We start from the raw sequence: 12,156 nt of genomic DNA, 5'->3' as shown, positions 1-12,156 counted from the left end.
CTGACCTGAATGTTTTGACAACTCAAGAGTTGCCATGGTAGCATCAGACATCTTTTTTTTTTATTATCTTCTTTGGGTTGTGTTTTGTGAGAAAAATATTAAGGATTGTCTGATACCAATTTCAGCCTTTCTTTGAGATCTGACCTGTCCATCCTAAGTTTCTTCAGTACTAATGTTTATGTCTATATATATATATATATATATATATATATATATATATATATATATATATATATCACTGACTTGTTTTCGGACCTTTGTGGAGGCAGNAATTGATTATATTGCTTTATTCAAAAGCAGTAAATATATATATATATATATATATATATATATATATATATATATATATATATATATATATATAAGTCAATATCACTGACTTGTTTTCGGACCTTTGTGGAGGCAGATGACATTGTTTTTCACATGTAAGTATTAATCAATTGTCGATGACCAAAAATTAAGGAAACTGGGGATTATCGATCAGTTTGCCAGTATGTCAAGATTTAAGAACTTAGTTTTACAACCACTAAAACCTACTGCTGCATTCCTATGTATTAAATACCTTTAAAATGAGCAAGGGAAACTGCTTAAATAATAGAGTTTTATTTCTCTGTTAAAGTAAGTTGGAAGCTAAAGGAGCAATACACATCACTTTGATTAAGGAACTGTTTGAATGTGCAGTTGGCAAGTTATGTGCAGCTTTTTTATGAAGCAACTGAGTGCAGACCACAAGGTAAGGTCATCTAGATATATATACAAGCCACAATTTTCATTCCTCTTTTCCTATTTTTCTAACTAAATATTTCGAACGATATATGTAATTTGCCTTTTACTAATATTACCCAATCTGACATATGCCTTAAAATCTAAAAAACAGACACTGATGGGTAAGCAGCAACCTTAGATGATGAAACCTGAATCTGTCCTTTAAAGTATTTGATAGTTTGGGTTTTTGCTACACACTAAAACTAAATTCTGTACATAAAAGACCCACACAAAGAAATAATTTCCCTGAAGCTTTTATAGTAGTAAGTAATTACAAGAAGCTGGACTGTAGAGTCCCTGCAAAAGTGGTATAAAACACCAGAATCTATAGAAAAACTATCCCTGTTCTTTACTACAATGCTATATTCAACTTTGATGTGTTTTAGCCTGTAATTCAAAAAAGTGATTCCTTATCATACCTTTAAAATTATGAAATTCCAACTTATTCCGCAGTTAAACTGTCTGGGCAATATGAAAAAGCAGATTTTTTCTGAGGTTTGACCCTTCTATGGTGACAGATTCAGTGCAAAGACAGTGAATGTGGTACACCACTACTGAACAGCAGATAAAGAGCGGGAGAAAAACCCTTGGGGAAAATATTCAGACCACAGGCCCTCAGTTCTGGTTATACCTTCCACCCATATCCCCAAGGCTCTTCACCACCAATCATAGCCCTCTCACTTGAACACTAGCAGATAAATAAAAATCTGCCAAACTAGCAGAGCATTTCTAAGCCAAACATGGAGAACAACAGCTCACAGACACTGTGGATTTCAAAGAGAGGGAGAAAAACTAGAAGCCCCTCCAGAATAGGAGCGTGAGGCATCTGTTGATGCTGGCAACTCTCTTCTTTTCATCTCTAAGCCAAGACTGTTGATCCAGTCGAGGAGGATGTGTTTGTGTGTGTGTGGTTATGTATTTGTTACCTTGTGGGGACATTGTGAGGTTCAATTTCCCAGGATTATGCTACTTTGTGGAGACTTCCAGATTGACCATTGATTGGTCCTCATGAGAAAAAGTTATTTTTTGAGGTTTGGGGATCGGACTGAGGACTAAAGTTAGAGCTGAGTTTAGGTTAGTATGTGCTAGTAATGGGTAGGGTTAAAGTAAGAGCATGGGTTAAGCCATATAAATGAATGGGATATCAATGTAAAGTCGATGTAAAGGATAGCAGGGAATACAAGTTTTTTTTTTGTTTGTTTGTTCTTTTTGTTTTGTTCTTTTATTTCATTTTCCAGGCCCATTTTTTGTACAAATGGTCCTTTGTGGGGACCAACTGCTCCTTGTGTGGCCATGATGCCTGGACCCCCGAGGGGAATTCTTGTTTTTGGGTCAAGGGTCACATTTAGGACTAAGGTGTGAATTCAGTTAAGGTTAGGTTTATAGTTAGGTAATAGATGGTGGTAGTGTGAGGCTATACACATGAATGGAAAATGAAATGAAGCCAATGGAAGTTCCCCATAAGGATAGTGGGGCAGAACGTGTGTGTAATGTGTTTAAGAATGCATTCAATAGAAAGAAGGATGTCTGTGTGCTAACATGTGCAATGTGCATTGACCCTGGTTGGCCCCCATATGTTGCTGAAACATGAAGGATGGTGAGGAGCACCAAGCGACCTCACATGTTTTCACCTGCATAACAAAATTCATCATACTAAAGCTTTCAGTATGGTGCCAGAAAGACCCATCTGTCAGACTGTTTCAGTATAATATACAGTTGTGCTTTAATGTTTACATACCCTCCCATTAAAGAAAATTATAAATTCATACTAAAAATAAAAATAAAACAAAACTGGAAAAAGTTATAATAAATAAAAATTTACTCAATGTTAATTTTATAGAGTAAAACACATTTTTTTTTTTATTACAAACTGCCTGACAAATTAAAGCACCTGCCCCATGAACAGTGAACCTACCTACCTGTCAACAGGTGCAGAGGTGTTACTGAGCATTTCCTAAACATTTCAGAAAACACCTGATATTAATGATTGCCTCAGATTGGTGCTCAACAACATTTTAGTCCAGGAGCTCCATCAGGCTTGTTTACTTCTTTTATTTATCAATATATACACATGTTAGCATTAGTTACAACTAGGGCTGCAATTAACGGTTACTTTGCAAATCGATTAATAATCAATTACTGCTCAACAGTTGTTTGATCTGTCACCTAAAGGCATATTTTACATTTATTTAAACTACAGTTAACGATAAATCGATTACTAAATTAGTTGACAATTATTGCAGTAATCTATTAATCATGATTAATCCAATTAAATGTTTCAGCCCAAAATACAACACAAGTTTTGCAATTTATATGGATTATTACCAGTGATGGGCACAAAATAGTAATTATGTTAGTAACTCAGTTGCCGCATAACCACAGTACCAAGTTCCTAGGATAGAGACCCATACAGTTAGTTGTTTACTATTCATTTTATTGTGATTATGACTTCCCAGGTATTATAACTTTAAATATAAATAGAATTTCAATCATCAAATACTATTTTTTAAGAGTAATAATTGATTAATGAATTAAATGATAAAAAGGACTAAATATCTAATAATATTATACTAATCTATACCAACTGGTGAGTCTGGTGTGGCAAATGGGTCAAAACACTCAACTGCAATATAATTACATAGATGTGATTAATTTGTTTAATTCTTATAATAAAAGAGAAATAAAGAAATATTAAATATTTATGCATGTAAACAGTTTTCAATTCGCTATAAAATGGGTATAATGCTATAACGCTATTCATGCATTTTAACAAAATATAATTAAATAAATAAAACATTTGAAAATACTTACAGTTAAACAGGAGTCACACTATTCTTTAAATAAAACCAGGAAGACTGTACTTACAGTATTTTCTGAGTAAAAACCAACAGTATACAATTCAAGTGAATTGAGTATTACACTGAAAAGTAAAGTGCTGTGTTGGAAAAGCAGGCAGTTGTCAGTGTTGCTGATGAGTGAGACAATGCAAGGTGCTTCATTAGATTAAAGCTGCTTCTTACTGATGTGGATAAGGCCTTTTATTCCAAGACATAATGAGCAAATCACAAGAATGTTTAACCTTTAACTTGAACAAACGCTTCCAGTTTAGGAACGTTATCATCCGCTGGGCTCTCTATCAATGCCTCCCTGCTTTTCCTTTGTGAGCAATCAGTGCACACTAAACACCGGCCCACATTATGACTCCTCATCCAATCTGCGACATGTATGCCTCTTTCTCAGCTCTCATGCCTCATCCCTGCACGCAAAAACCCCAAAGCAGTATTTTTCACAGTAGAGTGCACTTATGAAAAGTTGCTTTGATTAAAAAAACATGTAGTAATGCACCACATTAGATTGAAAATAATGTAATGGTTTTATGAATATGTAAAAAGCGGTTATTTAGATTTCTCTGTTGTTCAAAACTACTGCAGCTACAATGTAAAATCGTCACTCCAAACACTAATTACTATAAATTACTTTAAGTCCAGCAGTTCAAATCTAAAGAACTACACATGTCTGTATTGCAAGTTCAACCTGCTGACTGCATGTGTGCAAAACTGAAATGCGTTGCTCATAAACAGTTTTATTAAAGCTTTATTCATTTTTGTTATTGTGTTTTGAAGCTTAATCGGTTAATTTATAAAGCACAATATTAAATCCACAAAGATTCATTTATGGTAGAATGATAATGAAATGTTGATCTTGAGCATTTTTTTAATAATACCAACAGCTTTTATGTTGTTTAAAAAAATGGAATTCCTTTATGCAACATTATAATGAAATGGACAAGAAAATCAAAATGATTACTATAAGCTGATAGAAACTCAAGGCAGAGAAAGACAAGATGCATTCAAAATAAAAATCTACATTATTTTAGGGGTAAAATATGACGTCCTGATTAGCAACGGTTCATCTGGTGAACTAAAATAATTCCACAACAAAAGCTGAAAAAGTAATGCTAAAAAACTACAATTAAGCTTCCCGTGCAGTAAAACAAGTAAGACAGCCTTAACTCAGCAGCTAAATTGAAAACTTTTAAAACATATATAAATTTCAACAGCTTATAGACTCTTTAACCCTAATTAAGAAAATAGTTCCTATAGGCGTATCTTTTCCCTTTTAGCACTTTGCGCAATTAAATTAATCAATTCTGGTGGGTTGAAGCTTACCTTTTATTTTTATTACATAATAAACTGCAATATAGCCCCCTGGTTAACTAATATCCCGGCGTTTATTTGATGCAAGTCACCTCTGGTTATAAGTGGGACCAAAAAGTCTTTGATATGTTGTTAACTTAAAACTGATTCTGTGCCAAACAGAAAACCAGACAACATAGGTTCTATTTACCAAATTCCATAGAAGATGTCAATTAATGTCCATTATGAGACAAAGCTCACCAATTTATCAAAGAATATAACTTATCTACCCCCCCTTTCTTCTCCATATACTCTGCACCCTGCTGAAATCATTGTTACGCCTTAACAAAATTATCTTCTATCCCCCACTTTTCACTGAATAAGCAATTAAATTATTCATTGCATTAAATATTAAAGACTTCTATTACAACAGAAGTAATTCTCTAATTTCATATGAATGTTTGTATGGATACATTCCAGCCATAATGTCCTGTGCCTGGTCTGATTTCAGTAATGAAACAGGTTTTGAGTAATCACAGCCAGCCTACGTGCCAGGAATGTGCAGATATTTTGCTGTGTATTTCAATGAACGTTTGGCTATCCACCCAGAGTGACTTTACTTGAGAATTTCATGTAATAAGGGCAAATAAATGACAAAAGGAAAGGTATGATGGCATGCCAGGCCCTGGACACCACATGTATGGTGTGGTTTGTGCATTCACAAGCCAAGTCTGTGGGAAACCTTTGAATAGCTTAATGGTGTTTTGCAGCACAGAAAAATCCTCATGCAGACATGTCATTGTGCAGCTTTGAGTCGCATTTTACTGTTTCTTAGAGCATGTACAAACAGTGGACAAGCCTTTTTAAAACATTTTTGTGCACTAAAATAAGACTAAAATAATAACATAATAATAATAAATACATTGACTTCCATGAAAGCAATAAGAATTTTGAGAAATGTTTTTTTTTTGTAAATCATTAAACAGGCAATAATAACTCACATACATTATGCTTAACAATGTCAGTAAAAAATTCAGGCACTCATAGATTGAATCTGTCTAGTGAAGCCACATATATGAAGGATTGTTCCTCTTCTGTATGATTTATAAAGCATTGAAGTGCACCCTTTTAACAGTTGTGTTGTTTCTTTTATAATGCATGCTTTCCACCCAAATAGATAGATATTTGATCCTCAAAGTTCTTGCAGTGACAGCATCCCTCAGAGATGATTCTGATTCTCATGTGATAATGTACTTACATCAATGTCCAATCATTCCTCAACCATGCCTTAGATGATTGATCACCACTTGATATCGCAAAAACGCCACAGGTTACACATTAAAACAAATGAAATCTGAAATGAGGCCCACTTTATGTTCAAAAGGTTGGTTTGTGTGATGACGAAGCGTGCTATGGTTTTGTGTGGAGTGTGTGCTTCCTGCAGGGCTGTCCGTCTGCTGTCTGCCTCGACTGGATATGGTGGGCTCGCTGTGAGCGGCCAAGCATGACCGGCTGGGCTTTCATTGCCCAAACGAAACTCAGGGGCAGGAGGGTACAGGTCTGTCTGCCTCTGCACATTGTTAACCTCATATCTCATTGCACTGACACATCAATTATTGTTATTAAGCGGCCAGAGTAATTTATTTATATACTGATTTCCCACTAGACTAAGGCAGGACTAATTGAGACAGGTGTGAGAATTTGAGCTAGATGGGCCAAGGGAAATAAGAAGATGTGGTAAGAGTGGTGCTGAGTTAGTGAGTCATGAAACATCCTGTGGAAAAGAGAGAATTTACTGGATGATAATATAAAATACACCAATAAGGCAAAATATTATGACCAGCTCATTTTTACCGCGTTGGTCCCAGTTGAGCTTAAAAAAAGGGCCCTGGCTTCTTAATGCATGGACTCAATAAAGAGCTAAGGTGTGCTGTCTGTAGCCAAGGAGCAAATCCTCGAAGTCCTGTAATCTGCAGCATTGATCCTCCATAGATCAGACTTGCTTTTTCATCACATCTATGCTGCACTGAATTAAGATATCAGGGAGAGATATCTAAGTTGTTAACTCAAACTCTTCACTCTGTTTTTTTGTGTTTTTAATAAAATCATCTCATGGCTGCGCAGGGGAGCAATGGGTAGTACTGCTGCCTTGCGTGGAGTTAGCTTGTTCTCCCTGTGCATGTGTGGGTTCTCTCCGGGTACTCCAGCTTCCTCCTACAGCCCAAAAACATGACTGTTTGGTTAATTGGCTTCTCTAAATTCTCCTGAGGTGTGAGTGTGTGAGTGAATGGTTGTTTGTCCTGTTTGTCTCTCTGTTGCCCTGCAATAGACTGGCAACCGGTCCAGGGTGTACCCAGCCTCTCGCCCATTGACGGCTGGACATGGGCACCAGCTCCCCTCGCAACACCAGCAGGGATAAGCATGATGGAAAATAGATGGAAGAATATAACCATAGTTCTTGGAAATGGTCAAAGGACCCCCCCCCCACCCCCCACCACTGCTAATGTTCTTTCTGCGCATAGTGCATCCTTGTTCCCCAGGGAAGGAACACACATGTACAATTAATGAGCTGTAAATAAAATGTCATTCATCAGACCAGGCCACCCTTTTCCAATTGCCCCTATTGTGTAGGAGTGACACACACATTGCAGTGGATAGTATGGACACCCTGAGTGCTTTGTGACTATGCACCTTCATCCACACTCTCTACTGTATATTCTGACACATTTCCATCAAAACCATAACATCTTCTAAAATCTCCACCACAGTAGTGTTTTGTTTGTTGTTGTTTTTTTTTTATTAAACTGAATGTGAGTCTCCACTAGGCACGTGCTTTTGTGTATTGGCCATGATGACCCTATTTTATTTTGATCACTGTTCCTTTTATGCACCAGTAGTGATAGAAACTGTCACTACAGACCACACAAGAGTTACAGTTTTGGGATGTGCTTATCCAGTTGTCTGGCCACCCTGTCAAACTCTTATTATTAATTCATCCATCAATCTGACCTGCTCTGTCTCTGTCATCCACCAATCTATTCATGTATCAATCCATCCATTTATTTAATCATCCATCTGTCTAATTATCCTCAGATGTCCTTGAACAGCAGTCACTAAAAGATTCATCCAAACGATCAATTTCTTAACTAATGTGTTTTTTTTTTTTTTTTTTTACTTTAATGAGTGACAACGGACTCGTGAATGTGAATCTGCATCATTTTTTATACAGTGTACAAAGCTGCATAAAACGCTATGTGAGCAACATGTCTCTTTAATAGGCAAGTATTTTGAGCACGTGCCTAAAGTGCGCTTGCCTCTTGTAGTGAGCTGAAAAAAGGTGCTTTTTTGGCAACATTAAAAGAGGAAATCCAGGCTGTAGATGTTGGACCCCTCAGGCATCCCTAAATGTCCACCGATTTCTCCTTCTCTCTCGACCTTGGTTTTGAGGAAGGAACAAAAACATGATCTCACACTGGAGTCTGTCTGCATTGCTTCGACCTGTGCTCACATTAACTCCACGCAGTCTCCCCCCCTCCCTGCTGCATATAAACTGCGTCGTGCGCGTGGGGATGCCGCCGGCCCATTCAAGTCACGTAGTAAAGGAATGTTCATCGAGAACCGAGTCTATTCCTCCCCCTTCTGTAAACATCTCAACATGCATCACTTGATGCCCACGCTGAGCCACGATGTCTGCCAGTGGCTGCAGACTGCTCTGCGCTCACACGCACGCGCTCTGTGTGCACAAAGTGTACATGCGTACAAACAGTATTTTTCTTTCACAATGTGTGTAAGCAAACAGCAGACACGCGTGATCCACACGCAGGTATGAATCCCCACCCTTGTTCATTGCACCCCCCCCATAACCTTTAAGATAATAAAAAAAAACTTGCCTTTAAACAGCAGAACCAGGATCAATCCAGCAGCCAATGCGTTCCGCAACAGAGGGCAGCCCATGATGGAGTTCTGATTGATTTTCTGCTCTGGTGTTATGATATTCCTCCCTTATGGAATCGCTGCGGGAATTCTATTTGTAAAAAAAACGACCCACTGGATGAATGTCAGCAGAAATAGTCCAACTCTTCTACATCCGACTTTTAAAATAAGTCCCGTTAGAGAGAGGGAAAGAGGGAGAAAAAAGAGGAGTGAGATATATATTTTTTAAATCTCTCTCATCCAGACAAATGTTAGAGTAGAAAGCCCAGATATCCCAGAGAGACTTAGTTTTGCCTGTCAACCCCTTGAAGAATAAGTAGATTTTCTTGAAAAATGAAAGGAAAGGTAAACATTCAAAGTGTCCGATAATCTGATTTATTTAGTTTGCTTGTTTTCCCAGAGACCAGGATGGTGTCTGTGCGTCCTGGTCAAAAACACCGAGGCGCTCCGTGTGTCTCCGTTGGTATGCAGCGCGTCTCCTCGCTCCTCACTCAGCGCGTCGCAGAGAGCAGCGCTGAACACCAGGCGCACAGCGCGTGCCATGATTGGCAGCTCGAGGAGAGGTCCTCTCTCCCAATCGCTGGCCGCAAGGAAGGAGGCGGGATGTACGAGCGCTCCGATGTCCCGCAGAGGGAGGCGGAATGAGGAGCCGAAGCCCGGCCAATGGGATGCGCGGGGCGGACGGAGAGGCGAAGAGGAGCGCGGTGATAATGCAATGTGATTTATAGCCGGTTTGGTGTTGCTGCAGTACTCAGAGAAGGTAGTCCACTGGGGGGACAGGCGGATAACTGTAGGGACAGTAGGAGGTGGATGGAGGGCAGAGCAAGAGGAGTCCTTAACATGGTCAGGGTGGTGCAAAACTCATGTTAAAGGAGATTAGGCATATCATTATAACCACCTTTCAGTGAGTCTGTTTTTTTCCCATTTACTGTGATGCACAACTATAATCCTGGGTTATGCTGCGATTTCAGGTACTCATTTGATAACAGCATTCTTTACATCACTGAAAATCTATTAAATTTCACTGAATAAAAAAAGCTCTTCATCAGAGTTTTGTGTTGGCAATCCACCTAAACAATTTCATATAACTGTTGAAAATATACTAGGATATCAAGAAGTATATAAAATGCAAGTTCCCCCTGACACGTGCTAATTTGTGCAGGTGGATGACGTCAGTAGAAATGTTTGATAAAAGAACTGTTGGAGCCTAGTTAGAACTAGATTGATTAATCTTTTGCTAAATTATTAATGTGAAAGATCTAAGGGTGTGTGATTGGTAGAGCTATTGTTTATTTGTTTATGTATTGGTTTTGCTTTGACCCTCCTCCTGCTGGGATTAAAAAGTAGAAGTAGCTGATGAGGTGGATCTGATTGTTTGTTTGACGGAGTGAGGAGTGCAACAGTTTTTTCACACACATTACTTAACGTTTATATCTGATTTTTTTGTAAGTCAACTCTGAGAATATTTCTGTTATTTTTTATTAGAAAAGAAAACACCCCTTTTAGAGACAAGAAAATTCTCCACGTGTGCTTTTTGTTTTGTGAGTCGAAAAACCTCCTCCTAAGACTACTCTGGCAATTTTGGATTGCCGTAGCCGTAACAAGAACCTTTAAAAGAAACATACAGACTTGATATTCAAAACTATTCATGGTAAGTCCAGTCTCTTTCTGCTCAGCAAAGTGACGAATCACTCGTGAAAAAGTGTAATTTGCAAACTTCTGCCCGCATTAAGGATGATTGCAATTTCTGCCCCATTTTCTGCCAGCATTGACCATCTCTCACATCTCTCCGAAACAGAAGCAGAACATAACAGCAGTCTATACAGTGATTGATTAGATGATCCACAGACCTCAGGGGACATTTTGTAATAAGATAACTCTTAACAATGGAAAATGGCTATAAAATAAAGCATTTCATTCTTTTATTTAAATGTGAAAACGGCTCTAGTAGCTATAGGTGTTCCGGCTATTGACTCAGTTTGAGTTTGAGCTTGCAGTTAAGGATCTGAAATTAAATCTTTTGTGTCCTCTTTCTCTTAGGGGACTCTCTTTAGCGAACAACATTTCAGTTTTTCTCAAGATCCAGGGCCACTTGTGGAAGATGCTTGGGTCAATAATACTCTTTACTAAGTTTTTGTCTTTAGACCAAAGTCCTAGAAAGAGAAGATGCTTAGTCAGTAACCTACAAATTAACCTGGCCCTCAATAATTAGTTAAAAGTCTGGTTGTTATCTTTGACAAGAGCTTTTCATTAAAAACCCATATTAAAAACAGGAATCTGTAATTTTTTTATATTACCTCCGGATATTGCAAAAATGAGAAATATCTTGTCAGTAAGTGAATATGGAAATCGTGTCCATGCAGTCATTACTTCAAGGGTAGACTATAATAATGGTTGAGGAAGTCCAAAACTGCAGGTCAAAATCTTCAAAAATTAAATGATACGGTAGATCAAATTTGTCATATGTCAGCTTTCATGTATTGACTTCCTTTTAGATCGAGAATACAGTTTAAAAATTATTCTTCTCACATATAATGCCCTAAATAATCAGGCCCCATTATTTATATATATATAAAATCTGATTGGTCCTTATATTGCTGACAGAGCACTACTTCTTCACTGTCACTGCATGCAGTCTCTGTGTGAGGGATGCTGCAAAGTCAACAACACAATGCCAAAAAATGTCAACTCTTGCTAAATGCTCATCTAGGAGGAATAATTTCTGCAAAATCAATGACTCAGTGCCATCAGTCACTTTCCTTAGAAAGAAACCTGTCAACCAATCTGTTCATTTTAATCTGATTTAATCAACTCTGTAAAGTGCCTAGAGATGATGTATTGTGAATTGGCGCTGTATAACTGAATAAAGGTTGAGTTTGGATAGACTCTCTATTTTGATGAGGCTGGAGCCATGGATGTCTAATCATCTGCTAACATGTATGATGTAAAATAAGATGATGTGGCAACCTGGAGATGTATAAAATGCCTTTTTATCTGTTAATCGGGGCCACTTCCTGAGAGGTAAGCCCGGATGTGAGCAGCTGCCTTCTGTACATTCTAAGCAATTTCTCTGATCTGGCTTTGGAACAACTTCAATTGATACTATTTAGTCAATACAATACTTTTTCTTATATTTTCATATTTTTTTTACATTTGTGGCACTAGAGATGAGATTTAATATGTATGTGAAGGCAGGGGTGGATTTACCATTAGACAAAACTACGCAGTTGCCTAGGGCCCCAAGTTTTTAAGGGCCCATAAAACTCTGTTTACATGTATGGTAAATACAACTATTCCTTATTTTGTGCACATTAATTATGTT

General features: G+C 37.7%; 1 protein-coding gene across 1 annotated transcript in view; it reads right to left on the bottom strand.

Moving 5' to 3' along the window:
- iglon5 (IgLON family member 5) overlaps positions 1–9,399 on the bottom strand; it is a 164,369-nt gene extending 154,970 nt beyond the window's left edge. The window contains exon 1 of the mRNA XM_015371900.1: positions 8,792–9,399. Coding sequence (XP_015227386.1) covers positions 8,792–8,855 — 64 coding nt within the window. The 5' untranslated portion in view covers positions 8,856–9,399. The remainder of the gene's footprint in view (positions 1–8,791) is intronic.
- Between the last annotated feature and the right edge of the window lie 2,757 nt (positions 9,400–12,156).

This window comes from Cyprinodon variegatus, unplaced genomic scaffold (assembly GCF_000732505.1).
Source record: "Cyprinodon variegatus isolate N-32 unplaced genomic scaffold, C_variegatus-1.0 Scaffold66, whole genome shotgun sequence".
Taxonomy (NCBI): Eukaryota; Metazoa; Chordata; class Actinopteri; order Cyprinodontiformes; family Cyprinodontidae; genus Cyprinodon; species Cyprinodon variegatus.
This window is presented reverse-complemented; position numbering and strand designations above follow the sequence as displayed.